Below are 27,347 nucleotides of genomic sequence, written 5' to 3'. Positions count from 1 at the left end.
ATTGCATAAGTTCGTGCTCGATTTGGAAGTAACATTCAATGGTTAAATTTTAAAGAATACAGCTTTAGAAAAGCGTAGAAAAGAATAGAGACTATATAATTTTTTTCACGGAAAAAACAGTACAGTTTGCAACATCTATAAAAATCGGGCACGAACTTATGCAATCATTTGATACTACTCGGAATACATTGTTGAGCCTTGGTGCTTAGTCTTCCAAGGGTTAACGAGAGCAAGACGAAGATACAAAGTGTATTATAAATTACCTTGCAAGCGGCTTCGATGGTTTTGCAGAGGGCCCCGCTGCTGGGCTCGCAATTGAAGACGTGTGCGAAGAAGAGATTTTGCGCGGTGTGCATTATGAAAGCGCACTGTTTCACGTTCCGGCCGATGCCGAGGAATGACAAGTAGCGTACTCGACACTCGGTGATACTCTCGTCCTAAGTCAGCAAAACACACAGTGGATATTAATATAGAATCTAGAATTGTTACTTTGAATTCGTGCAGTCTCTTGGTTGACTTACGTTCGGTGAAAGAATAGAAATCATGCTAGGCGCGACAGCTACTTTGACGTTTCGCCACTCGTTGAGAGGTGTCATGGTTACAGTTTGATCTATCGCGTCGTTCAGAACCTTCATGCCTGTGGCCTGAGAAACCCTTACGGATCCCAGATATTGCGCTTGCAGTACCTTCTTCGGCTCCTCCATCGGCGTCGGAAAGGATTGTGCTAGGAAATATCAATTTTCAATCAATCTTCCCATACATAAACTCGTCAAAATTTCTAATGTATTATGATCGAGTAAATTGTGTTAGCCAGAAAATCTTTCTTTTTTTTAAATTGTGTTTTGCAAATACAGGATGTCCCAAAAATGTTGTACTTCCTTGAAAGGGAAGATACAATGAATCTCTCCATACATGAACTCAATGGTTTTCTGCTTGACATACATTTCTAGTTTATTATTGTCTAGTAACTTAGGAAATATTGTGTTAGAGCCAGAAAATCTTTCTTTTTTTTTGCAATTACAGTGTCCCAAAAATGTGGACTTCCTTGAAAAGGGTGATTACCAAGGAACTTTTTCCTCTGCAAAAATACTTTCCGCGGCTTTGGTAAGGAGATATTAACGAAAAACCCGAACCAATCAGAGCGCGGCTACAGCAGGCGGATTTCCGCTTGATCAATGCCAACGCTATGCTAAGTGGGATCTGTCGCCGAACCAGGATTAGTCTGCTGTAGTCGCGCTCTGATTGGTCCGTGTTTTACGTTAGTAACTCTTTAACAAAGCCGCGGAGAACATTTTCGCAAAGGAAAAAGTTCTTTCACATGACCTTGTCACTTCTCCGTAATCGGACACCACTTTGAGACCTCCAAGAGTGAACACAATCGACACGGCGATCTTAGAAAAATAAACACTTAGTTTCTCATATCTTTCCACCAAAGAGCACCCCTACCCCGCCGATCAAAACGCACCACCCACTCACCAATTCTAAATCATTTCGTCACCCAATAGAGTTTTATAACTTACCAATAGGAAAAGATCCGAGCTGACCTAATGCGCGAAATTCTACATACGGATTTGAGGTATTCGGATGCTTTAACCCGTTTCAAGGACGTACAACATTTTTGGACTAGCCTGTAGAATCACCAAATCGTTACAAATGAATGACGCTGGCAGCAAACGTGTATGTTCGATTGCGGTCTGGTCCGTCGGGACCACCTAATCACCTAATGAGAATTCAGTAATTACGGCGTCATTGATTACTTACTGACTAGCGCTTGGCCATTTCTATGGAAACGTCGATGCTCTGTGGGTAGATTGGTGGGTCTCGTGGCCAGGCTCGTTCGTCCGTTGATGTCGACGGGCTTCGCGAGATTCTGATGTTGCGACCGCTCGATCATGATCTTCTTGCAGATATCGCGTAGCGTGTTGGCAATCGTGCGCGCCTGTATGTCGCAGCGGAACACGTGACACATGTGCTTCCGGGTCGATCGGTCTCTTGCCACGTAAGCGAAGTCCCTAAAGAGCAATTTCATTTCGACAGTTTAATACCTCGCGGTCAAAGATCGGATATCATTCTACGAAATGTTTGATGAATGTAATTACCTTTCACTGCGGTGGCCGTCCACGAAGACATGAAAAGAATTAGGGTCACATTATTAAGACTGCTCAATTCACTGCGTCAAGTATTTTCGAAATTGGAGAACCACTTACCGGCAGTGATCTCTGCCAACACCCCACACCCTCACTGTGTGAATTGGCTGAGTGTTGAGTACGGTCAGATTTTCAGGGTCTATCAGTTTCAAAGCGCCCTCGTCCAGGTCCATGAACAGATCTTTGCCCTATAATAATTTCAATATGTTTAGGCATTTACCTTGACATTTAAGCTGTTCGCAAATCAGTTAACTTTTCCAGTTTTTGGAGATTTTAGTACCAAACAACTTGATTGATTATTAACTTTGTATCACTGTGAGCTAAGAAAATTATAAGAATTTATTCTTTATTTTGTGGAGCTAATCGATTTGACAAACGAACGGCTCGTTTATGTCGATGTAACACAGGGTTTAGGTAATACTAACATCGCCCCATCGACCAACCACGTCTAGGAGATCGTTTCTACCGAGGGACAGGTCCACGATGCATTTATTGACAGCCTTGCTGCTTCTTTCGGGTGTGAGATCCTCTTCGGCGATCTCAGTCCATCCTAGAGAACGCACGGCGAATCTGATTGGCTTGTCTTTGCCCTCGGAATCTGCTCTTGCCGGGTAACTCCTTCGCCTGGAAGACAAGGAAATCATGAAAATCATTTAGAATCTTTTTCTCTATTCAGACATTTTTTCGAAGTGTCATAACTGGACTGCGGATGTCCATGCAGTTCTCAATTTTTGTGGACAAATCTTAAGAAAGTGGGATCATGTAAAATCTTATTTTCAATGGTAGTGGTCTTTGCAGTCCTGAAATAAATAAAAATCGTACTAAATTCTGTGGAATATTACATTCTACCATTTTTTCAAAATTTTCAGAAGCCATAAATGCATGAACTTCCGCCGTCTAGCGATAACGCTTTCGGTCTCTGTTGTATCTACACAAAGAGTTGCTGGAGAAATGTTTACTTGAGAAGCAATTCTTTTCTCTTAGTCTCGAGCTCTTGGCACAAACATGAACTCGTGTTGCTGCGGGTCACTGTGTTCACCATGCCGCTTGAAGTATGGAAATTGTTTATCTGTCGAAATAATCCAATAACATTTAGCTTTCTAGTATAATAGAATAAATCTATCATAAATCATACTGTTGTGATTATTATTTTACTCACGCTGTCGTTGTCCTTGATGAGATTCTTCCGGGACTCCCTCTTGGCGTTTAGTGGCACTTCTGGTGGCTCTCTTTGTATGTTGCCACTTTTGACGTGCCAATAATAAGGACCATTTTCGTCTGGAAGGACATCCGATCGTTTATTAGCCTCGCAGTGTGTCAACATTTCCTTGTTGACCACTTCTGCTATATTTACGCAAAGCTTATTGATTTTGACTGTACAAATTAAATCCCCACAATTGACGTAGCACATTTACTCCCACACACATGCTCGTTACGCGTTCATCTCCATACTGACAATGAGTGTTACATTCCACTTTACTGCTTGAATATTTGATACATCAGTTTCGATTTAAATTAGCAACAATGTGTATTATATATTATCTTCGAATGAAAAGTGAAATTGATAACAGAATTAAATGCATAAACATGTATGCATCAAGAAATGTTTGAACTTCATCAAATATGAAATTAAAAAACTTTTATTATAAAGATATGGACGATGACGAATATATCGTTGAAAAGCAGAGTTGTGCTAATTGAAATACATTGTAATTGAATTACGTAATTGTAATTGCATTACATAATTCGAACCTTTCAATTTTTTTAATTGCTAATTACGCGGATCATGGGTGTAATCGAAATATAATGTAATTGAAATAAAATACAATTGATAATATAATGCAAATTGCTCAATGTGTACATTATTCGCTTAATGTGAAAAAAATATCTTTCATTTTTATCCGTGTTTCTTCCGTTTCGCATTCACAGACTACTCAATTTTATATTTGTGTTTATGTTTACGAGGATGAGACGAACGGAATAGAAACAAGTTTAATTTTGATCACATGATACGCATGTACGAAAAATACTATGTTCATAATTGCCAATAATCTTTTTCTTTTTTCACCTGTTATTCTTCTTTTGTATAATTCATAATTACACGGTACATTGCAATTGTGTTTCAAGTTTCAATTGTAAAGTCGAATTACATCGTAATTTAATCGAATATAAGAAACCGGAATACATATTACGTCGTAATTTAATTGAATAAGAGACCAGAATTACAAATTACGTTGTAATTTAATTGAATAAGAGACCAGAATTACAATTACGTTGTAATTTAATTGAATAAGAGACCAGAATTACAAGCTACGTTGTACTTTAATGAATGGAGCTACTGAATTTCGAATTGTGAAATAATTGAATACAATGTAATTGAATTACTTTGCAATTATAATTCCTGAAGTAATTCAATTGTAAGTCAACATGACTCTGTTCTGTGAATTATATATTTTCTTCGAATGAAAAGTGAAATTGATAACAGAATAAAAAAATGTATACCTCAAGAAATGTTTTAACTTCATAAAGTATTTTTAAAATGAAATAAAAAAACTTGTATTCGCAAAGATATGGACGATGAGGAATACATCGTTTTCGAATTGTTGCATCGATGACATAATGCAAACCTACTAAATAAGAGTGTTAAAAGCACCGTTTAGACCGGATGGTTTAAATGAAGTTTAGAGTGGTATCATGTAGAATATGGCTTGATGACTATAATCGCGTTAGCATCTTCATCATGACGTGGAGTTAACTGACACCAGCAGCTAACAGAGCGATCCCTGGATTGTGTCCATTGATCTTTGTAATTGCGTTACATGTCCCGAGAGACACGACTATACAGTTGGACTGCCATCGCTCGTAACTATTACATTTATAATGCAGAATGTTTGAAACTAACGCTACGTCAATTACAAGAGCAATAAAGTACCAAGGTAAACAGAACATGTCCGATAGAATAATTAAGCTGTTTATGTTTCACTTTCTTAGTTGCGAAGGTCTTCGATTCGAATAGAAAGGATTACGCGTAATGTGAGGCCATCGTGTCGACTGACTCACCCTATGTATAATATATGTATATGTCCGATTAAATTCCTTATTATATAATTATTGAAATGAATAATCCATATTTATGCATATATTACAATGAATATGATGCAGTATCTCAATTAATGCACTTGATATTGTAATTTGTAGTAAAAAAAAAAACATTTTTTGGTCAAAGTATTAGAGCGGCTGAACTTCATCTAAGGAACTCAGCAATTTTTAACTACTTTTTGTATAATCCTATAGATTTAATCTTAGGAATCCACTGGTTCAAGAGTTATGCGCTTTTTACATTATCGATATCAGAGTGCTTGTGTCGCCACGGTCAAAAACGGTGAAAATTGCTGAGCTACGAGCACGCCTAACTTTTGAACCAGTGGATACCTAACATTAAAACTTGGATTTCCGGCATTTGCTCGTCAAAATTTACAGGATTACATAACGAAAAGTTAAAAATTTCTGGTTCCCTCGGATGAAGTTTAGCTAGAAGTGCTTTAACAGTAGAACAACCGAGTGACTAGTTCGAATCAGCTTTCAAAAATAACAAGACCACGTTGATAGATGTTGAAATATGTTTTGAGAAACAAAATTAATCTATTATTCCACGCAAGGAACGATCGATTAAATATCAGTTTATTTCAGTTTGTTTATGAAACCGTTGGTTGATTGTTCATAGTATCGTTCAATTTTCTAGCCCGAGTGACACCTCACTTGACGTGTTACATTCAAATCGTAAAGACGTGGTTCGCTTGTGCTTTTCTCGTTATTGAATAAACTCCGTTGTGTCAATTCATACAAAGTGTGCGGTTTATTTAATTACATAATCTAATAATGGAGATATTGCACTTTTCTGTTCACAAAATACATGCGAATAAGCAAGTGTATGAATAATTATAAACAGTTATTAATTTCCTTGAAGTCCAAACAAATCTTGTTGTTATCCAAAATATAGCAACATTGGAGGCATACAATAACCATCAACTTCCTTGTTTCTCTAAGAGATTATAAACGACAAAGAAGTTCTAACCGAGAAAAATCGTGAGAACTAATTTCTAGGATCCAGTGGTTAGTAACGATAATGATGTCGATACTCACCCTCGTGTTTCTGCCATCCAGGCGGCAGGTTCTCATCTTTGTCCTCGGAATCAGTGTTGTCCACCTCGGAGGGTTTCTCCTGCTCATTGTTCTGTTGAATGACGTTGTTCTTTTGATCCTTGGGCTGTCTTCGTTTCACGGGGACCGCGTACAGTTCGCTGTTCAAAGCGCCCTCGACGTGCGGAACGCCGCCCATCTCTGTCGTTTCGTTGTCGGGTTTCTCGCAATAACTGCAATACCAACGCCGCCGAATTACCATTTTGTAACCCCCGAATGGTTTTCCCTCGTTACGCCGACAATTGCTCTCATCGCACGCGCAAGCGGATTCGAAACTTCGTGCGTAATCGCGTTGCAAAAGCGGGGGGTGCAAGAGAGAGAGAGAGAGAGAGAGAGAGAGAGAGAAACATGGATGCAACAGGGATTTGCTGTAGAGACAAACAACTCGCCGGTAAATCTCCGCGCAGTCTCTAATTAAGTAGAATAGTCGTCAAGAAGGGTAACAACGGTTAGTCGCGGTCGGAACGACAGGTTCGAGATCGTGCAGGATGGATCGCGTCGTCGTTAACATTTACTTATCATCGGGCGACGACGATGCGTCCAGTATGACAAATCGGTCTCCGTGTAATTGGCCATCAGACGGCTCGTAAAGTTTTATCGATCGCGAGACGGCCAGCTTCGACAGAGACGAATCGCATTCGCTTCTGATCCTGCATCATCGATACTGCTTACTGCCGCGCCGCGGTGTTTGTGCATGCATGTTCGCCGTTTCGCTATGGAAACAGAGAATGGAACCGCAGAGTACGGTAATGGAATCAGCCCTTGTTAAACAGCACGAAGATCGAGTTAACGACAACCCCGTAACTGTTCGATGCTGAACTTGCTACCAATCTCTAGAGAAGATCATGCTGTGCGTTATGCTGAGAGAGCTGCATTGTTTCGCCGAATCTCTGTTGAAACTGTAGTGTTTAGCTATCATTTTAGCGAACGTATTGCGTATTGCATCGACCATACGAAAATGCATGAGACCTCTTCATTCGGTGATAACTGTGGGTAAAGGAGCACGGTGACAAAAACGTTTATAGTCCTACAAAGTCTTTTCTTCTCTCGAAAATTAGATTTTCAAAAATGGGTTGGGTGTATTGTAGACTGCGGATTTTTATGTATTCACGACGAAATTAACTGGGTGAAATATAAAACAGTGAGACATGTAGAAAGTCTATTGTGTGAAATGAATCTTTTGTAGAATATTTTTATTTTGCATAAAGTCTCCGCAGTCTACTTGTAACTACAGTGCAAGTATGGTGCGTAATGAGTAAAATGAAATCTTCAGTTTGTAATGTTGTGCACGAGAATGATTTTTACGAATATTCGAGTAACAATTGACAATCTAATGTTCTACATCCATTCACGTTTTCAACGTTCGAATTTCTCGTTTCTACGTTCTATCACGATCACAACGAGAGGCAAAATGCATGGTCTACGGAAATCTACGTACGGGGAAAAGTTCTACATGGAAATGGTAAAAGCGACGGGCGGAACATTTCCATCTGCGATTCTACTTTCCAGGGAGTTTGATTTCCATCGTCGTGTCTCGCGCACCGGAACAAAGTCTACTCTTCCGAGCGCGGGCCAATTCAAACGCGACTACATTTTAGCAAGGCTGCAGGATCGACGCGTGAAATGCAGGAAAAGTTACTATAAGTTTTTTACTTTCTAATGCGACCGCCACGCCGCGCAGAAGCAGTCTAGTTTACGGGAGAAATTTTTACTTTATCTCTTCCGCAGAACGAATGCATCCTCACTCTCCCGGGGGGAAACGTAATCTTCCGACTCGGAAGAAATGGGGGTCGTGTTCGTTTCCGTTAATTCATGTAGGCATGTAATTCATCTATTCAAACTTCATGAAATTTTTAGTGTACCACGTGTTCCAATAAAGAAGTTCATTAAAAAAAATTCTGATGAAAATATTGTTATAATTTCAGTACATAATTGTGAAAGAAAAAATTAATCATTTTGACTGGTTCGTTTTTGAAGTCCGTTAAAAAAATTTTGTCGATCATATGTATATAACTATACAGCGAATTTTATGTATTTATGACAAAACGGAGTAGGTGTAATCTAAAACAGTAAAAACATTAGAGGAATTTAAAAATACTGTTACATTATTTTCAACCCGACAACTGAGAAAGAGACTGAATTTTGATTTCACTCCAGTTCGTTGCAATTTAGGTAGAAAATGTTTATTTTGCATAAAGATCGGCTGTCCATATATGACACTGAAGGTGTTTAATATAAAAGAAAAACATTAGCCTCTTCCGATTATATATGAACTATTAAAGTTAGTTACAAGTCGTGGACAGGTTAAGTTTGAAGAGAACGTGGGATGAACGAAGTTATTAATTTATCGTCAACTGAAAGTTGGAAGACCCGTCAATTAGGTCGACAACAATGGGCGACGACACGCGGGTAAATTCTCGCTCATAGGGGACGCAAAGAACGTTCGCAACAGGCGCATGCAACGCGCGTCTGTATCCGCAAAATTATCAGCGCCGCAGCGTGGATGGGAGATGGGGAACAAAGATAAGCAACAACAACAACAACAAGAACTCGGAGTTCCCTACGAAGCAGGTTTCGAAGCGAGGAGGAATGATTACCTACAAAAGCTCATGATTTTAGATGGGATCGCGCACGTCGCGTTGTTTGGTGAATTAGTTCGCGACGATAACGCGACGCAGCACAGTTAGTTACGATAATACAGAGGTAGCAGCGTCGTCGACGGCGGCGGAGGCGACAACGGTAACAACAACAACAACAACAACAAAACAGTGAAGCGACAACTGTTCGATAAACGGTGTGCAGTAATCTAGGAGGAGGGAGGCAACCAAATGACTCTATCGTACGTACTTTCTCGACCCGGACAGATTCGCAGCGCCAACCGAGTCCGCGGTTCCCGACTGAAGGGGAGGCAGAATCGAAGAGGAAGACCCCGACGACGATGATCGAAGATTTCCGTTGAGGGTGTCGTCGACCAGAGCGGATTCCGCTACACCCTCGCTGCCGTACCTGAATCAGCACGTTGCCGAGTGCATTACAAAAGGGAATCGATCGACGATGAACACGGTGATTTCTGTGCGTCCCCGTCGACACGTTTTGTCCGTCTTGTCCAGTCTAGTCAAGGGACTCGTCATCAAAGGACAGTCCCCGTTTGCTTGCAAGGGACGCCACTCAGTTCGAAAAATATTCGATTCGTGTTTCATCGTAGGTTACCGTTTTCATGCTCAGGGGGTGAAAATAGCCCCCAAGATTGGGGATGGGATACTTATTTTGTAGAATACATAATGTGTCTCTGTAAAGCTTTCACAAAGAAATAACTGCAAAGAGTTGTGTCATTGCAAGGGACGCCACCCAGTTCGAAAAATATTCTATACGTGTTTCATCGTAGGTTACCGTTCTCATGCTCAGGGGGTGAAAATAGCCCCCAAGATTGGGGATGGGATACTTATTTTGTAGAATACAGTAATGTGTTTCTGTAAAGCTTTCATAAAGATATAACTGGAAAGAGTTGTGTCATTGCAAGGGACGCCACTCAGTTCGAAAAATATTCGATTCGTGTTTCATCGTAGGTTACCGTTTTCATGCTCAGGGGGTGAAAATAGCCCCCAAGATTGGGGATGGGATACTTATTTTGTAGAATACAGTAATGTGTCTCTGTAAAGCTTTCATAAAGATATAACTGGAAAGAGTTGTGTCATTGCAAGGGACGCCACCCAGTTCGAAAAATATTCTATACGTGTTTCATCGTAGGTGACCGTTTTCATGCTCAGGGGGTGAAAACAGCCCTCAAGATTGGGGATGGGATACTTATTTTGTAGAATACAGTAATGTGTCTCTGTAAAGCTTTCATAAAGATATAACTGGAAAGAGTTTTGTCATAGAATTAGGGTTTTACACTTTTCCGCAATCTTCCGAGCCCTTTGCTTTGCAACAGGTACAGCCTTCAAAAAATTAATACATAAAGTATTGAATATTCGTTAACATAGGTTTAGATGGTCTTGCTAATAATGTGTGTAGAATAACGTCGCAGAAGTCGAAAGCAGAGAATGCTTTAAAATCTTGACGCGACGAAGACGTAATTGAATAATCATACGTTAATTTTTGGAGGAGCAAAACAGGGAATCAAGTACGCAGAAATGTGTTCTTTTTGTATTCCGATGCAGTTCGGAACGCCGAAAGCGAGGAACAGATGTTGTCGATAGTATTTGTGCCGTATCGGCCCTGTCGTGCCGTTAGCTATGCCAGTATTTACATTATCATATTGATGCCTCTATTACAAAGTCATGAATCTGGGGTAATTATGATCCGAACGGATAACTGTCCACCGGCTGCGTTTTGCATAATTAAACCTCGATTTATGCTCGATCGCCGTGCGCCCGACATTTATATCTACATATCGAATTTCCTGATTATTTTTAGCGGCCTCGGAGTTTATCCACTGAATTTCTTTCATACCGTTTCAATAACAATCCTGTTGTTCACCGCGAAAATATGTTTCCATCTTCTCCGAGAGGGGAAACAATTTCGAAATGAAAATAATGCGTGCAGATGGTATAACTGTTCGATTCGATGTATTGCTCCGAGAAAGTTAAAGGAAACGAGGCCGTTCCTAGAAATTGAAAAATATTGTAACACGAGATATCGCCAGCAGAAGAATTCAATCCCCCGGAGACATTCTCGAAAATACGGTGAAAGTTTTCCCGGAAGAAATCCTGGGAATCGATGTTATTTCCCCGGAATCGGTGCTCGCTGTATTCTTCCATTCCCCCGATCCAAAAAAACTCAATCTCCGCCAAAAGCTGTCGTTCAAAGTTCTACGATTTCGAGGAATTCCGTGAAAACGACACGTCGGCGAACACGCGGGATTCGCTCGTCGACTCTGTTAATTTCAAGCTCCGGGGAGCGTCCCAGCGAAACTTCGAACTTTTTTAATTGGACGATTTTGCGGAAAGTGTCGCGGCGCGATGGCTCTAGAAATCAACGAAGATCCGCGCGGCGATCTTCGTAGATTGTAATGCGAGTCGGGAACTTCGGGGAAACTCTTTGCAGAAAACTTGGGAAATCTTTGGATCCCTAAGATCTCCCGGGAATGACTTCACGGTTCCGGGGACTTGCATTACAAAACCGTGATTGCGTCTGACGGTTCCGTTTCTGGTTGCGCAAGTTACCTGGATGTGACGTTGCTTTCAATCGGACGGCTACTTTGGTTTGCAATATCAGAACGGCGAATTAGGTATAGATTGAATAGACAGCGGATTTTATGCGTTTATGACAAAAATGAGTAGGTGTCATTTGAAACAGTAAAAATATTAGAAGAATTTAAAAATACTGTTACATCATTTTCAACCCAATAAACATATTGAGAAAGAAAATAAATTTCTATTTCACTCCAGTTTCTTGTAATTCATTCTTATTTTGCATAAAGATCCGCTGTTTAATAATGCATCTGCAAAAACTAGACTACAGATTTTAGGCATTCGCGACAGAATTGCGTGGGTTCAATGTAAAATGGTAGCAAGATGATTTAACTCTTCAGTGGGCCTTCAGAATGTACAATAAAAATAAAATAATGCAATAATAAAATGCAACAAAGTAAAATTTTATTTGAATCCACACATACTTAGCATACATTTCACTCAACAGTTAAAAATGTCAATACTTGATTTAATTTTACTTATTGAAGAAGTTTTGTTTAAATATGTACTTCAATAGAGAAGTGGATTAAAAAAATTTCTCAGGAAAACGTATTTATAATTTTAATATTTCTAAGAGAACAAATTAGGAGCAAGTCATTTTGACTCATCCCGTGGTTCTAGTGTTAAAGAAGCTTACAATAGCATGTCGTGCCTGAGGTGTTCAATTCTATGAATGATCTGTAAGGCACAAACTTACCCTATTCTACGCTATTCCGGATCAAGTTCGCCACTTTCACTGTTTCGAGAATGAAACGGAGTGATCGATGAGACGCGGCTAACAGCCCCGAAACGGGTTAACAGTGAAAACGATACCGTCATTAGAAATTTTCCGTCGACCGAGTAGAACGCTTAAAGACAAACTTAACTGACCGTCACGGGCGTTGCACGCAGCACCACAGAAATTACGCGGCTGCAAGGAAGTGCCATTTTAATTAACGATCGGGGAACGGAGCCAGGCACCGACGTGGTTAGTACAGGGTCGCTAACCATGTCGAAGTAATTAAGGGATTAGCCGAGCGGTTTGCTGACTAACGTCGGCTCGCCTCTCCTGAGCGACGCTCGGCCCAACCTTCAAACGATTCCTTCAAAGGCCGACAAACTTTCGATTGCCGATAAACTCTCCAGCTCTGTTTATAACATTACTGACAGCAAGTACTCCTCCGTGGACTCGTCGAGGCCCTCGGTTAGCCCCGTCGAACAGAATTTAAATTTCCTGTTCGGGAAAAGTAGCATCGCAAATCTGATTTCTGCTCCCGGCTCTGCGAAGACGTTCCTCTAGCTTGGCTTCGCTGGATATAGTTGAAATCTGGTATATAGTTACCGCGGGGCGGACTTGAAAGCGTCTTAAATGCACAGCACTCATTGCATAAAATTACGATGGGGAAACTCGAACTCAACGCTTTAGACTTCGAGTGTTAATCAGCTTGCATTCCGAGGCTTTTGCCGATTTACTTAGCTCCGAGCAGCGACGAAGGTGTGTCAAGCTGGATGGAGTTATGGTTTATCATAAATTGATATAAGCTGCTTTTTCTTTGAAGTTTCCCTCTACGAACTTAAATGGAGCTGCGGAAAGAGTTTATACAGTCAAGCTTCCTCTGAAATTTTTAGATCCTGATGTGCAATCTGATGAGCAATTTCTGAAGATCTGCACTAGTTTGTTCAATAATCTCTCTTCCGCCTTTTTTACCAGCCTGAGAGTTTCACAGAGATCTTCCTCAAGTTCGTTCGACACAATTCACGCTTCCAGAAATATCCCAGTATATTCAGTCAGCCAAAGCAAGGCCTCGACGGACCGTATCAATCGTTGAAGGTCCCCAATCTTTAACCACCCTCTATCCTGGCCAGCCTTTCAACTTTGATGAACTCTGGTGACCTCTATAGAGCCGTGGCCTGCCCCTACTATATAGCGGCGCCTCATCATTTCTCGTATCAAGTATGTGAGAGGAAGGAGATGGATTATTCGGAGAATTTCCGATTGCTTCTGACAGGTTGAAACGCGATCCTTTACCCAGCCAGTCGTCTCGAGCCTGGTGACATGTATCCTTCTTTTCCCTCGAGCTGAACCATATTTTAAGATGACCGGAGGACTGTCAGGCTCTTCGACGATATTAAATTTCTGAGACGGTGGGATCACGATATATCACAATGACCGTCAACCCTTCGAAATGTATCTGTGTGTACAGGGTGAAAATTGTGATACGATGTATCACGTAAATTATCCTTTCAGAATGGATGATGGTTTTCAGGTTCTCTTTGCGTTGCTCAACCAATAGTGGCGTCCATTATTGATATAAACAAATTTTAGCATGTACCATGTCATGCTTTTTGTGTACGCTTTTCCCTTCCGGACAGTTCGGGAGCACATGAAAGAAATCCGATGCTATTCCGATGCTACTAACATGCCGAAAAGGCAAACACTTCTTTTTCTCCTGAGTTTAGAGTCGCACGAGCGTCTCAGATTATTAGCGACTACTTGGCGGTGATTGAATTCTTTACAACATAGAGTTTATCCTTCAAATACGGTTACGAAGGTGTATGCTGTTAACACTTTACCGGAAGCCTATTAATAGGCCTTTCAAAAATTGTGCTGTACCAGGAAGAAGCTTAAAAATCTTCTATTACGAAATAATTTCAAACAGAATTATTAGATTACGTTGAGGGTAAATTGTGTTGGTTCACGATTGAGGGGTAACTGACTTTCAAAAATTGTGCTGTACCAGGAAGAAGCTTAAAAATCTTCTATTACGAAATAATTTCAAACAGAATTATTAGATTACGTTGAAGGTGAATTGTGTTGGTTCACGATTGAGGGGTAACTGACTTTCAAAAATTATGCATTGACAGTTTATAAACATCATGCAAAATGACAAGAATCGACTATTTCAATGCATATTCGCCATCTTACGCAACTGGTTCTAACACTTCGATCGTCAACAGCAGTAACAATTCCATCGAGACCGGTTGAAACACCTTTTGTCACTGCCGCAGTAACTACATTGCATCACCGCGAATAAGCTCCGCCGGGTGGTGTCGGCGTAATCTGGTGTTTTCATTTACTGGCAAAGGGCTTCTTTCGCTCGCGGCGACGACGGCAAAGCCACGCGAAGAAAGAGGCGGAAACGCGAGACGAATAAGTGAAGCAAGTTCTTGGTGTGACAAGGGGAAAGCGCGAGGAAGAGGGAGACGTCGAGTCGTAGAAGAAGAACGCGAGGTTTCGCGCGGTCCGGCGACCACAGTTTAATAACACCGTTTTCAGCAAGTATGTGGGTTAGCGGAGGCACGAGTAGCAGCTTGGAAATTCGCCAGTAGTCAGGGGGTGTGAGGCAGAGGGGATTGGCGTCGCGCATAAATGCGGTAGAACCGCAGCCGCGAATCGATTGGTTCGGAATACCGTCGCTGGAATTCGCCATCGATTATTCCCGATGCGACAACTTCCGGCTGGTTCGAATGTTCCTTTGTCCGATTGCACCTGGATCCACCACCCCGTTTATCCACGCTCGCGGAAATCGCTCCAAGATTCCGCGCGTTCCGGCCCCGCAATCCTCCCGCGAAGTTGGCGCAACTTGCGCGGTTTCGCGCGTTTAGATTCAGCTCCCCGAGTCTCTTATTATGTTCTCGAGCGGTGGGGCCGCGGTATGCGAGTCGTGGAAACACAGCTCGCGGGTTCAAGGGCCAACTGAGAACATTCTGCCGACCACGAGTGTCAATATTTAGTTTCTTTCCCTTTCCGGGGAATTGTTCCCGCGGCGGTTCTGTTCCGGCCGTGCTGCGCCGGTTGTTTCACAGGCGTCGGAAACTTGTACTTTGAGCCCGGTTACTCGCCGTATTCGTGGAACCGGATGCTGCTATCGTTGCCAGAACGTTATCGCCATTGGTTTCAAAGGGGAAACTTTTGATTGATCGAATGATTTTCGTCCGCGCCTCCGGCTTTCTTCTTTGTAGACGCGCTATGCTTTGCCTGCGCCGCTGTTTGCTCAGTATGGTTCATGAAAGGAACCGAAACGTATTTGCCCACGGCCGCAATTACTGTTCACCACGCCATTATTTCTCGTGTTTTCGAAACGAGGTCCATTGCTACTGAACACTTATGTATTTGGTTCTCCTGTTCCGCGAAGCAGACTGTAATTCACTTTTTCATTTTAATATTACGTGGCTCATTTACTTTGTGCTTCTGATATGTCGTTACGTTATACGCCATAGAAAGGAATGTTTGCTTCATTATAGCGACAGAAGTTTTGCGAGAAATTGTGTACTCAACTTTGTATTCGAAATATTTATCTGATTCTGGGAAACTGATTTTTATTTGACGAAGTTTCATCTTTTATCGAAAAGCAACTTCGATACAGTTTCATTTACAAAGTTCAAATGCAGCGGTTTCTTCAACAAAACGTGGGGTTTGAATAGATGCCAAGTGCACGATTATAATTACAATACTAATGACAACATGTAATGTAGATACAATAGAATACTGCGCGAAGCTGAGGTACTGTGACAGCTACAATAGCTGTCCACTCTGCTTACTATTCTCTTATTATTTGCATGTGACGAGCATGAAGTAACAAGAGTGCGGTGGACAGCTGTTATAATCATTGGTGTATTTCAAGTATCTTCGTTCGAAGATTACATTGTAAGTTGTGTGTATTTACAAATACATGTACATATACAAGATATATTAGATGATTGCACAAGTTCGTGCCCGATTTTCACAGATAACGAAACTGTACTGCACAGCGAAGTGTAAAAACGAAAATTATATAGTCCATCATTCTTTTCTAATTCTAGGAAAAAGAATCGTGACTATATAATTGATTAATAAAGCTGTATTCTGTATTCTTTAAAATTGAACCATTGAATTTTATTTTTAAATCGGGCACGAACTTATGCAATCATCTGATACATACAGGGTTTATCATCTCAAATATCTTTGTTGTTTTGATACATTAAATGTCTTGAGGACAAAGTTGAATGGTAAAATGGGGTTCTTAACCCCACGGACTTTAGCTTTAACTTTACGGACTTTTAAGAAGTCTTAAACTACTAGTCTAAACGGAGCGAAGTGTAAAAATAGATTTCGACAAAAACGAGTTTAAAGTTGAACCAATAAATATTGGGTTGGCAAGAAAGTAATTTCGGTATTTTAAGGTGAAATACAACCGAATTTCTTTATTCAAGCAATGAGAGAGAGAGAGAGAGCTTTAATCAACAAAATATATTCTTATTTATTCTTTTTGGCAAAAGATCATCGAATGGAGAATATCTTATTCATTAAAATTCATTGCTTGGATAAAACAATTGGGCTCTATTTCACCTTGAAATACCGAAATTACTTTTTTGCCAACCCAACAGCTTTATCAGAAGAATGCATGTGGAATTGGCATAAAAAGTGTAATAAAAATAATAATTGCAATTAAAATCACAATAAAAATAATATAAATTAAAATTACATTTAAAATCACAATAAAAATTGAAATTGAAATTGAAATTGAAATTGAAATTGATATTGATATTGATATTGAAATTGGAATTGAAACAAAAATACTAACTCGAACAAATAATACCAATGCTAATACTTACTGCTAGATTATGGGTATATAAAAACCACGCGATTTATGGTCTTAAAGATATCTTTTTAGGAGACTTTCAGACCTAAAATAGACGTAAAATGGACGTCTTGAAGACGTCGTGTGCTATCTGGGCATGTGTGTGCTACATTTCAAGTATTTGATACCGAAACGGACAACTACTGTGAACATTGTGGATATGTACATGTATTCAGAGCACTACTAATCCCACCGTTGCAATAGTTAGAGTCCGCAGTACTTGTTAGAGCAATTGTCCTGTTTAAACTAAACCGTCGGATCTCCTTTTAGAGATTCGCCGAACGCGTATCATTCTCTGCCTCGAAGTCCTGTTTCGATAGCCGGTGAATTTTGGAATCGAGAATGCGGGACGATCAAAGTGAGAAAACCCGATTGGCTTGCTGATCGATTAGCCGAGCTATTTGCTCTGTTTGCGTCTGGCTCGGGCGACTCGCCCCCAAACGGCACGAGGGTGTCGACGCAGAACAGAGAGACAGGTGAGAATCTGCATACGGTTCATCGCGGCCGAGTCGACTCGACGCGACGGCTACCTTCCTAGGGAACGTCTGAACCCGAACACGACGCGACGCGACGGGAATGAGAGGGAAATTATAAGCAGTAGCCGCCAGACGGTAATAAGCTCGAGATCGCGGCAACTGAAATCGGGTGTCGGCGGCTCGTAATTGTAACCCACCCGATATATGTACGGACGCACGCCGCCGCCGTAACTTTCAGTCGAGGTGTAATTAAATCCAATTAGGTCGTAAGGTGAGCAACTTCTGACGCACCTGGCAGAACCGTAAATTACACCGGCAAGTTCTCTGTCTACCGCAAACCATGATTACGGTGTACGCAATTTCGCAATTTCTGGTCGCGACCCCCTGCCCGGATATCGATGGAAATTAACGAGCAGTATCGTCAATCTTTTCCACGGAATCCCAAGCGAAAATAATCTGCCTGTGGGTGGAAGGTGACTCGGACTTTCATGAAAATGTCACGAGAGCTATATTTGCAAAGAGTTGTTTAACAAACACTGGACAAGCTGCAGCGAACGTGAATATCAGACACGTGCCGGATCAAGTGATCAAGAAAATGTTGACCATTCCATTCGTGGTGTTTGCTAGCACGTATTTTATTAATGACATTAATAGACTACGTAAGGATTAATCGAATTGATTCAAATTATTATGCAGGGAATTAAATTCCCCTATTTGATTTTTGTATCTTGTGATCGCTGCAAACTATTTTTATTTTACTCGAATATTCGCCGTTTAATTATCTGTATGTTGTATTATAATCCATTGAATAGGTACCTCGAATAAGGTGAACAATAAATTAAAGTTATTAATAGAAGATATACATTTTTTTATTCAACTTCTGCTATTTATAATTGATTTAGCATATTTTTATTTTGAACAGTATTTTTCACACTATTTTTATTTTACGCGAATATTCGCTGTTTAATTATTTGTATTGTATAATAATCCATTGAATGGGAACCTCAAATAACGGTGAACAATTAATTAAGATTATTAACAGAAGATGCACATTTTTATTTAACTTCTGCTACTTATACTTGATTTAGAATATTTTGATTTTGAGCAGTATCTCATACAGTACGAATTCTTTGAATTTTACTGGTAACAATTTGGACTATAATTTTGACTATTCGGTATTTTTGTATTTTTTCGAGGCAAGGAATAAGAAGAACTCGTAAGCTGATGCGCAAGGAGGATGCTAGGGGTCATTGATCGGCGCTGTTGCCGAGGGAAGCACGACTCGAAAGATAACGCTTTCGATACCGAGCTTGGGGAGGAATCTGCTGACAATACGATACAATCGAAATAATAGGGGAAGCTAATTGGACCGTTTGATTTGGAATTGAGGAACTTACCGTCGGACTGAATGTCCATTTACGGCTCGGGACACGGGAAGCAAAATGTACTGACAATTTGAATTGCCATTCGGAGAATTAGGTTCAAGATGCGGTAATCTGGCGGTATGTGTATCTAGTTGCTGGTTGTATTAGGCTTTGAGACGTCGATATGTACTAAACCGAGTGACGAGATACTAGAATCAATATAATCAAGTAATTAGGACGCTACGTCGAGTACGAGGATGCCCGCTGATAGAATTAGTAACAAGGGTTTGTCAAAGTCTGCTATTTTAGGTGAATATCTGTAGCATTCATTCCCGAGATATTTGCAAAAATATATTCGTTAAACACATTTCGTTATCTATACGCTTTCACTTTATAATACCCGATTTATAGTTATGAAAAATTAGATTTATTCATAATGTTCGCAAATATTCCATTCTGAAAATATTCAGAGCTATCCATTTTTTTGCTAAACCGGTTGAAAAAACTAACCGGTTATTATCACAAAATATTCTGGTAACTCGGAGGAAAGATTAGTGATGAAATCATTATTATCACAAAATATTCTGGTAACTCGGAGGAAAGATTAGTGATGAAATCATTAGTAAAAAGTTATGTACTTTGTCGCATCCATTAAAATGGCGAATATAATGGGTATTATACTGGTTTTTAATAATATTTAATAATTTATGGTATGAGTGTACCAGCTGACGGTAGTATACTATAGTTCACAGTTAAACTGTGGAAGTATAATTACTATAATCTGTTGTGTTCGAGCAATTTCACTAATGTTTCGCCACTGTTACGTCGTCTTTGAAAGTCAGTTTTCATACAATCAATCCGAACTCATAATCAAAATCGCTTTACGACACGCCTCAAACTTTTAACACCCACCCTAAACACGCCAGCGAAAGCTATCACATTTCCATATATTACATCGTAAACGTGTTAGAGCCAAACTACAAATTTGATACCCCACTTTTAATCTAATAGAGCTTCTATTCTCTCGTAAATGGTCGAGTTTAATCTACACTTTTTATGCTGGCATGCGAAATTAGATTTCTGTACAATGATCCGCGCTGTACATGTATATTGCGTTCGCGCAACAGTTTCTCTGACCATTTCGCGCTCGGAAATACTCATGATATTAAATTCATTGTGGTATCATAAAGTACAAAACCGGGAGGACATTAGAAGAATTTAATCACCAGCATACGGAACATTATTCGGGGGAAATATTCATTTTCATTTCTGTTTCTCACGAGTCATTCCGAAAAGTTTCATTCAATATACAAATCCGCAATCTACTTATTATTCGCAAGATCGAGCACTAAAAACTATTAAAATGTTTTCGCTTACAAAAGTGACAAGGCTCTATTTATTTAGATTTTGTGCAATTTTCATTATAGTACGTGCTTGGAGAAAGAAATTCATTAAATTTAGTAAAATAGTTTAGTGTTAACGTGCTGTTAAGAAATATTTCACAAATTCTTTTTTACATCTCCAAGTGTAAATGTTGATGGGCTATTGAGATATATTTTAACAGTAAACCTACCGAGCCTTAAAAGTAACTGGTACATGTTCCCTTATAAAAATGACAAAATTGATTTTATCTCTCCTATTGTTATATGTATTGCTACATCGAGTGTTTCAAAATAATAAATTCAATACAATAACAATATTGTATAAATACAATATAAATAATGTATTCTATTTCCTTACAAGCTGAAATGTTTTTGCTGTTAAATAAAAAGATTTCCTGTAGTTAATTGTGAAGCAGACCAACACCTTCATTCTTTACATCTCGCAGTTGAATAACTAAGCTCTTCGAACGATCACAAATCCAAATAAACACGTGTCGACCATTTAATCGAAATACTATATAACCTATAAAAGCATTAACAACCCCCAGTGGCTTGTGTATACAAACTCTTATTGTCACAGGCCGCAAGCAAACAAAGATTACATGAAAAATATCCCAACCAAATACACGACCGAAAAATCTACATAAACCTATGTACAGAATACCCCTTTCACAGATCCGGCCAATCCTGGAGCACTAAGCAAGCTGCAAAAACCGACACCCCATCATTCGAGGGAAACGAAAAAAGAGTAACCCAGTATTTCACGTCGTTTCTCCCTTCCCCTCCACTAGCTCACGCTGTAGAGTCACCTCTGCAGTAAGCAATGATTGTTCCCGCGACCGATCGACCCAGAATCCGTGAGATCGAGAAATCTCGGTCATCAATTCCACTCTCGAAGACGCGAAAATACGAGCGAGAGAATTACAGCCCGGTACGGCAGGGCAGGGGTGGTCGCGTGGGCGCGTAATTTGTAGCGGTTCTAGGTGACATTCGCAGGTGGAAAAGAAGCGTCGAGGTCCGTTGCGCAGATGTGTGTGTGTGTAGGTGTGCGGGGCACGCCGACAACCCGGGGGGTAGCAGGGGGCAGACAGGGGTGAGTGGAAATGGAAAAAAGCGATATAAGAAGAAAGAATCGTATACGAGCGAAACACCGCGTACGTGGGCGTTCGTACGAAGTACAGTAGAGTCGGGGGTGCTCCTCTCCCTAGCTCGATCAATACACACTGCCAGCAAACCCTCTGCGTCCCACGGCGTCCCTCGTCCATTTCACCCCTGACACTCTATCCTCCTCACCCTCCTGCACCCTCGTTCTACACCTCGCCAGCCCCGACCGTCGTTCCATTTCGAACGACCCCTACCACTCACGGTTTAGATGGTCGAGACCGCTGTCGTTTAGCCGCAGCTCCGTAGCAAGCGCGTCTTATCGCGCGGCCGTCCCCGTAGCTCTCGCGGCCTCCCAGCAAAAGGAAAAACCGATTAGCCAAGCGCGTCCACTTCCTTTCTTTTGTTCTCAGGATGCTCCGCTCTCCTTCTCTCTCTTCTTTCTATACACCCCGGCCTGTCCGTCACAAACCACGTGCTTTATTTATGTCGGTTAATTTTTGCCCGGTTGACTTTTAGATTGTTTTATCTCCTCCGATCTAGGAGCTGTAGTCCGGGTTAGGTAGGGGATGTTGGGCGAGGTCTGGAATATTTGTACATGTGGGAGGATTGTAGAAATTGTCCCCAATAAACATTTATCTGAAATAATTATCTGAAGGATTCTTTCCGTTCTTGTTCTTATTCGAATAAATTCAGATTTCATTGAATATTTATCCGATAGCGACGAATCTAACTTTGCCGAACACTGGCTCAGTGGTTGAGGGTTCGCAATAAAAGAGGGTTCCCAGACTCTCGCATAGCGCGACCAAAAAATCGTTTCAAAAAGACTGTAGATGTGTATATGTTGTACTATATACCATTTTATTAAATTGTGAAATTAAAAATTTGTGATTCGTTACTTGATAGGCGTATTAAAATATGTAGCAACAGTGAATTTGTTAAATATTTATGTTTGTCGTTTACTACAATTTTTTCCTGAATGCAGGTTCAACATTTTTTTGCATATTAAAATTTTTACGTTTCATGAATTGCATATAGGTGGCCATTAGCTGCGATGAACGTATTATAAACAATTCGATTTTGTTACAAACCTTCCGAGTCTGATAATACCGTATTCCATAGAGTTTCGTAAATAACTTTGATTTAATATCGAATTTGAATTAAGGTTCGTTAATGGATTGTAATCAATATGTTTTCTGTCGAAATCAATACAGTTTTACATTTCAATTAGAATTTGAACATAATTTCGCAAGAATTATAGTATGAACAGTAGCACGAGGGTTAAATTTCTGTTCCGAAATAAATTGTAAATTTTTAGGAAGATTGTCTGCGGTAGTTGCAAGATACACCAGCTACGTAGACAATTATTTCTTTTCATAATTGGATGGATGTCTGGAAGAGAAGGGTCAAAGTCAGGTTTTTAAAAATTTTATAGCAGCTCAATTATGAACTTATTTGACTTTATACAAATACATTTAACACTAAACCTACCACCAACGGTCTAAATGACCGGTTCCAGATTTTTTATTTTACAATTATTGAAATAATGAAAATAATTTCATAAGGAATTTTATTATTGTATTACAATAGGGAGCGCACAAAGTCTAAATAAAATCAATCTTGTCATTTTTATAAGGGAACACGTACCAGTTACTTTTAAGGCTCGGCAGGTTTAGTGTTAATAAAGTAAATTTAATAAAGCAAACCGTAAAAAAAGTCTTTCAGCTTTCAGCCTTTTTTCAATGGAAGAAGAGCCAAATGCAAAATGGCGATCCTATAAAATTCTCATTCAATTATCTTGCAGAGTTGAAAATAATATAAAAGTTTTGCCGTCGATCCACTGTTCTCTGTGAGAAATGTATAAATTCCGCGTGATAAATATCAACAAGGGAACTACACGAAACAGTCGACCAACCTGAAGCCGCCTGCTAGTGGTTGGCGGTTTATGTGCGCGCAAGGAAGACAACGCTGCGCCAAGTATTATCCTCAGCCCAGCTAGCTGGTACTAGAAGGGCGGCTAGTTAGATCTTGTCGAACCGACAGTGTTATTCCCTCCGGCCTTTACGCCCTTCGGTGAGGGTTCCAAGGCAGTACACAGTCAGCTGGGGTAATTAAGTTTAGGGCGATGGAAGGAACTCTCCAGAGTTCGGGAACACGCTCTCGGTTTCGCAGAAGATGCCGGGGCTGCTTTCAGATTAAATTCTATAAATATCGGGTTGTGGCGCAAGCTGCGCATTGAATTTAGATTCGAAAGGGGAGCCCGTTCGCAGAGAACGATTCTTCATCTTTGCACGGAATTAATTAACTTAACGGTATCCAGCTGGGATGGTCTAATCACATTTACATTTCGAGCTAATAACGATGTCTGTGACGCTGCGCCGTAATGAGAGACAACCGAGTGAGCGGCTCCACCAGTAGAAATTATATCGAATATGCGGATTGCAATTCTCTCGGATGTGACCAAACTGTCGCGAATTTTTCCTCGTTACATTCTAATTTACGTGAAAGCTGTCTTTATCGAACTGTATTTATTCGCAACTGTCCAGCGGATGAACATGGTTGATATTAAACGAAAAAATAATTATTGATCTTGTAGAAAAATACGTATATAATGTAGAGCGTACAAAAATATTTGACATCCTTTTAGCAGCGATCCATCATACTCAGAGAGTCGAAGTACCCTTCAAAGTTTCGCCCGTGTGTATTTTATTTTTGAAAAATCAATATGGACCAAATATGGCTTGCAGCCCCAATAGTAATGGTGGCTTTCACCCCCTGGAAATGAGTGATAGCCGTAAAAAACGCACCTGTAGAGTAGGTTTCCATAAAAATTATAGGAGGCCCTGGGTAATAACCTATGTTAACTTATATCTTATTTTAGGCATTGTGTTTTGAATAATGTAGCAATATAGTGGGGGCGGGGGGTATAGAAAAAAGCAATATTCCGGACGGTAAATTACGTTTTGCGGTGCAACTACCAGCATCGCTGGCATAACAACTAAAAGGCGTTCCTCTCCAGCTTCTAACGCCAAGAGCAAGGGTCTAATACATAGTACTTCGCGCATGTAAAGCGCGGTAGATATCTATGACGCTGAACTAAACGTAACATCTATATCAAAGCCAGGTCTAATAACTGTGTAGCAACCGTACTCTGCCCTTATGCATTCTATCATATATTACGAGCCGTTATTTATCATGGACTCGTTACTTTTATGCAAATGCTTTCGTACACATACTCATTTTAGAGTATGCAATATAGTCTACGCGAAAGCAATGTTCAATTTGTTACGTTCAAGTGAACTTAATATTTTTATTTGACTTTGTTGAAAAAAATTATTATAAAAATTATTATAAAAATAATTATCAAAGTATAATTATTATAGAGTTGAAGTAGGAATGATGTATGTATATAGGTATATGTATATGTATATATAGCTAAATCTGTAAAAATAGAGAATCAGAAATGACAGAAGAATTGCGACAAACACGTCGGTCGTTAATATTTGGTTATCCGTGTGCCCAAGCACGTTAACAAACCCGCTTTTTCCTTACGGCTTTTCCTTACATTATTTTATTGCTGCATCGCATTGTATTCGTCACGAAGAACAAAGTTTCAGAGAACAATGGCTCGTAACTGAACTTGTAACTCTTGAAAAATAATACAGAAGTTTCATTGTCATCTATATTATGTCATTAGTATATATTATAGGTCAGAAATCGTAGTGGATGCACAAAGACGACAAAAGAACGAAAAACAAAGTTCCTCGTGACAAGCAGAAAGTGAGACAACAGTATAAAAAATTTGACCTTGAAAATTACCTCAAGGTCAATTGTGGAAAGCTTTATAGTAAACCTCTTCGGAAGCCAGCTATCGTAACGAGAAACATTTGTTGACACCCGGTACACAGAATTCTACATTGATCGCATGATCCACGCATCGCGAAGCGCCTTGCGCAAACGATCTTCTAATCACGAAAGTTACATCTCCTTGACTGACAGTTTCACCTTCGTATGGGCGAAGTTAACGTGGGCAATTGCTCGCGAACTATCGATAAACGTAGTTTCCCAAGGCTCGCGCGGCAAAGAACAAGGTAACGAGAACGTTCATCCACGTCACTTTCGTAATCAGAAGGTTCCAATAAACGATCCCGCCTCGATAAGTCCGCGTCGGCAGGTGAGTCACATCCGTGAGAACGCCGAAGCGTGTCCTGGCACCGTCAACCTTAACAAACCGTGTAACTTTCGGCCCCGAACCCTCTCATTTTCCATCGTCAACTAATCTTATCGCGCCCCACAAATCTATAATTTGGCTCTTCATGCTGGAAACTGTTCCGCCCGCATTTACAGTGAACCCCAGTAATATTTGGACACTTTTAATAGGGCGATGACTCTTTTATTATCAGATTATACGACTTGGATTTTTTTGAGAAGTTAGGACAATTAATTCGTAAAAATAATAGTTGTTGTTTACAACATTTTTATGTGGACCTTAAATAAACTACAGGCATTGAGAGATGCAAAAATCCTTAGATTTATTTCAGTTTTTAGGTTGAAAATCGTGAAAAGAACTGCAATTTTTAACATTTTTAAACGTTTCTTATTGCAATGTTGACCGATTTTGATGAAATAGTCAGCGTATGTATAATTGACACAGATGTGAAAGTAAAGACACGCATCTGATAGAAAACGTATTTTTTAAATTTTCAGTATAGGCTCCTATAAAAAACTTGTAAACAGCAACGTCTTGTAGTAAACTAATTGCCATAATTTCTTAAGAAATATCCAAGTTGCACGATCTGAGATTAAAAACGTTATCGTCCTTTTAAAAGTGTCCTACTATTACTGTATCATGTGTGATTCACTGTATCATACACGACTATATTTTGCCACATCTGCGAAAGGCATGGTTCTTCGCGTAATTAATACTTCAATCGAGCAATTTGCAACACCTACTGTGTCCTTGGAGCTGATAGCGATGAATAAACGTTACCTCGCGTGAGGGGATAACAGATCTTGCTACGTGTTGTTCAACTGATTTCACTGTGATCATAGATTACCTCGAAAGTATGCTTATCGGCTTGCCAATAGTCTTTCAAATCCCAGAAAATAATAAGGAATAGAGTTTATATTCGAAGCTAAAACCGACGACTCATTCTCCCTCGATTTCCTTCGTGTAGTAATACTGTTACGGAAGATTTATCGATTCTGGTGTAATGCTTCGTCATACTGAAAATTTAGCTTTTATGAATAAGAACCGCGAGGGTTGTTAATAGATATTAATAGATATATAATTATACAATCCCCAAAAAACAAAATTGTCCACTGAATGAAAGTGGGTTATGTCAAAAATGAATAATCGAAATATAAAAAATATGAATTATTATTTTCAACGAACGCGAACGATTACAAAAAGGAACAAATTCCCATCTGGCTTCTGTTTCTCGCTTTCTATACGCGATTGCAACTCCTCGATTCACACAGAACGCTCTTGTAGCACGTTTAATTTCACGATGCAATAAAAATCGTCAGCATTTTATACAACTTCGTATTGAAATTGTTCGCAAAGAGAGTAACCTGCTGATTGGCAGAGTCTGCGGAAGTTGCGTTTCAAGCCACAAGGAAATTACATGAACATCTGCAGTCTTACAGAGGCCTGCTATCATTCTTTTCCGGGAGAATGAAGACTTCCGGCAAAGAAACTTCTGTACACAGTCCGAGCTGCGGATAGAACAAGTAGAACAAGTTCCATTGAAATCCGAGGGCGCGATTTAACTTCGACGGTCGTGTAAAATCGAGCGTGTCAGATCGTGAGGAGCCGAGTATGGTGGAAAGTGGGGGAAGAGGGAGAGAGATGGAGAGAGAGAGAATAAACGAAAGAATTTGTT

General features: G+C 40.0%; 1 protein-coding gene across 1 annotated transcript in view; it reads right to left on the bottom strand.

Annotated features, from left to right (window-relative positions):
- Positions 1–27,347, bottom strand: part of LOC143221967 (amyloid beta precursor protein binding family B member 1) — a 266,374-nt gene that overhangs the window by 6,373 nt on the left and 232,654 nt on the right. The window contains exons 5-14 of the mRNA XM_076447713.1: positions 9,195–9,353; positions 6,291–6,520; positions 3,307–3,425; positions 3,107–3,216; positions 2,573–2,771; positions 2,208–2,335; positions 2,100–2,105; positions 1,762–2,012; positions 522–724; positions 264–437 (exon numbers count right to left, since the gene is read on the bottom strand). Of these exons, the coding sequence (XP_076303828.1) occupies positions 264–437; positions 522–724; positions 1,762–2,012; positions 2,100–2,105; positions 2,208–2,335; positions 2,573–2,771; positions 3,107–3,216; positions 3,307–3,425; positions 6,291–6,520; positions 9,195–9,353 (1,579 nt within the window). The remainder of the gene's footprint in view (positions 1–263; positions 438–521; positions 725–1,761; positions 2,013–2,099; positions 2,106–2,207; positions 2,336–2,572; positions 2,772–3,106; positions 3,217–3,306; positions 3,426–6,290; positions 6,521–9,194; positions 9,354–27,347) is intronic.

The sequence above is a fragment of the Lasioglossum baleicum genome, chromosome 3, assembly GCF_051020765.1.
Source record: "Lasioglossum baleicum chromosome 3, iyLasBale1, whole genome shotgun sequence".
Classification (NCBI taxonomy): domain Eukaryota; kingdom Metazoa; phylum Arthropoda; class Insecta; order Hymenoptera; family Halictidae; genus Lasioglossum; species Lasioglossum baleicum.
Note: the sequence above shows the minus strand (reverse complement) of the source record. Positions and strands in the feature narration are given on the sequence as shown.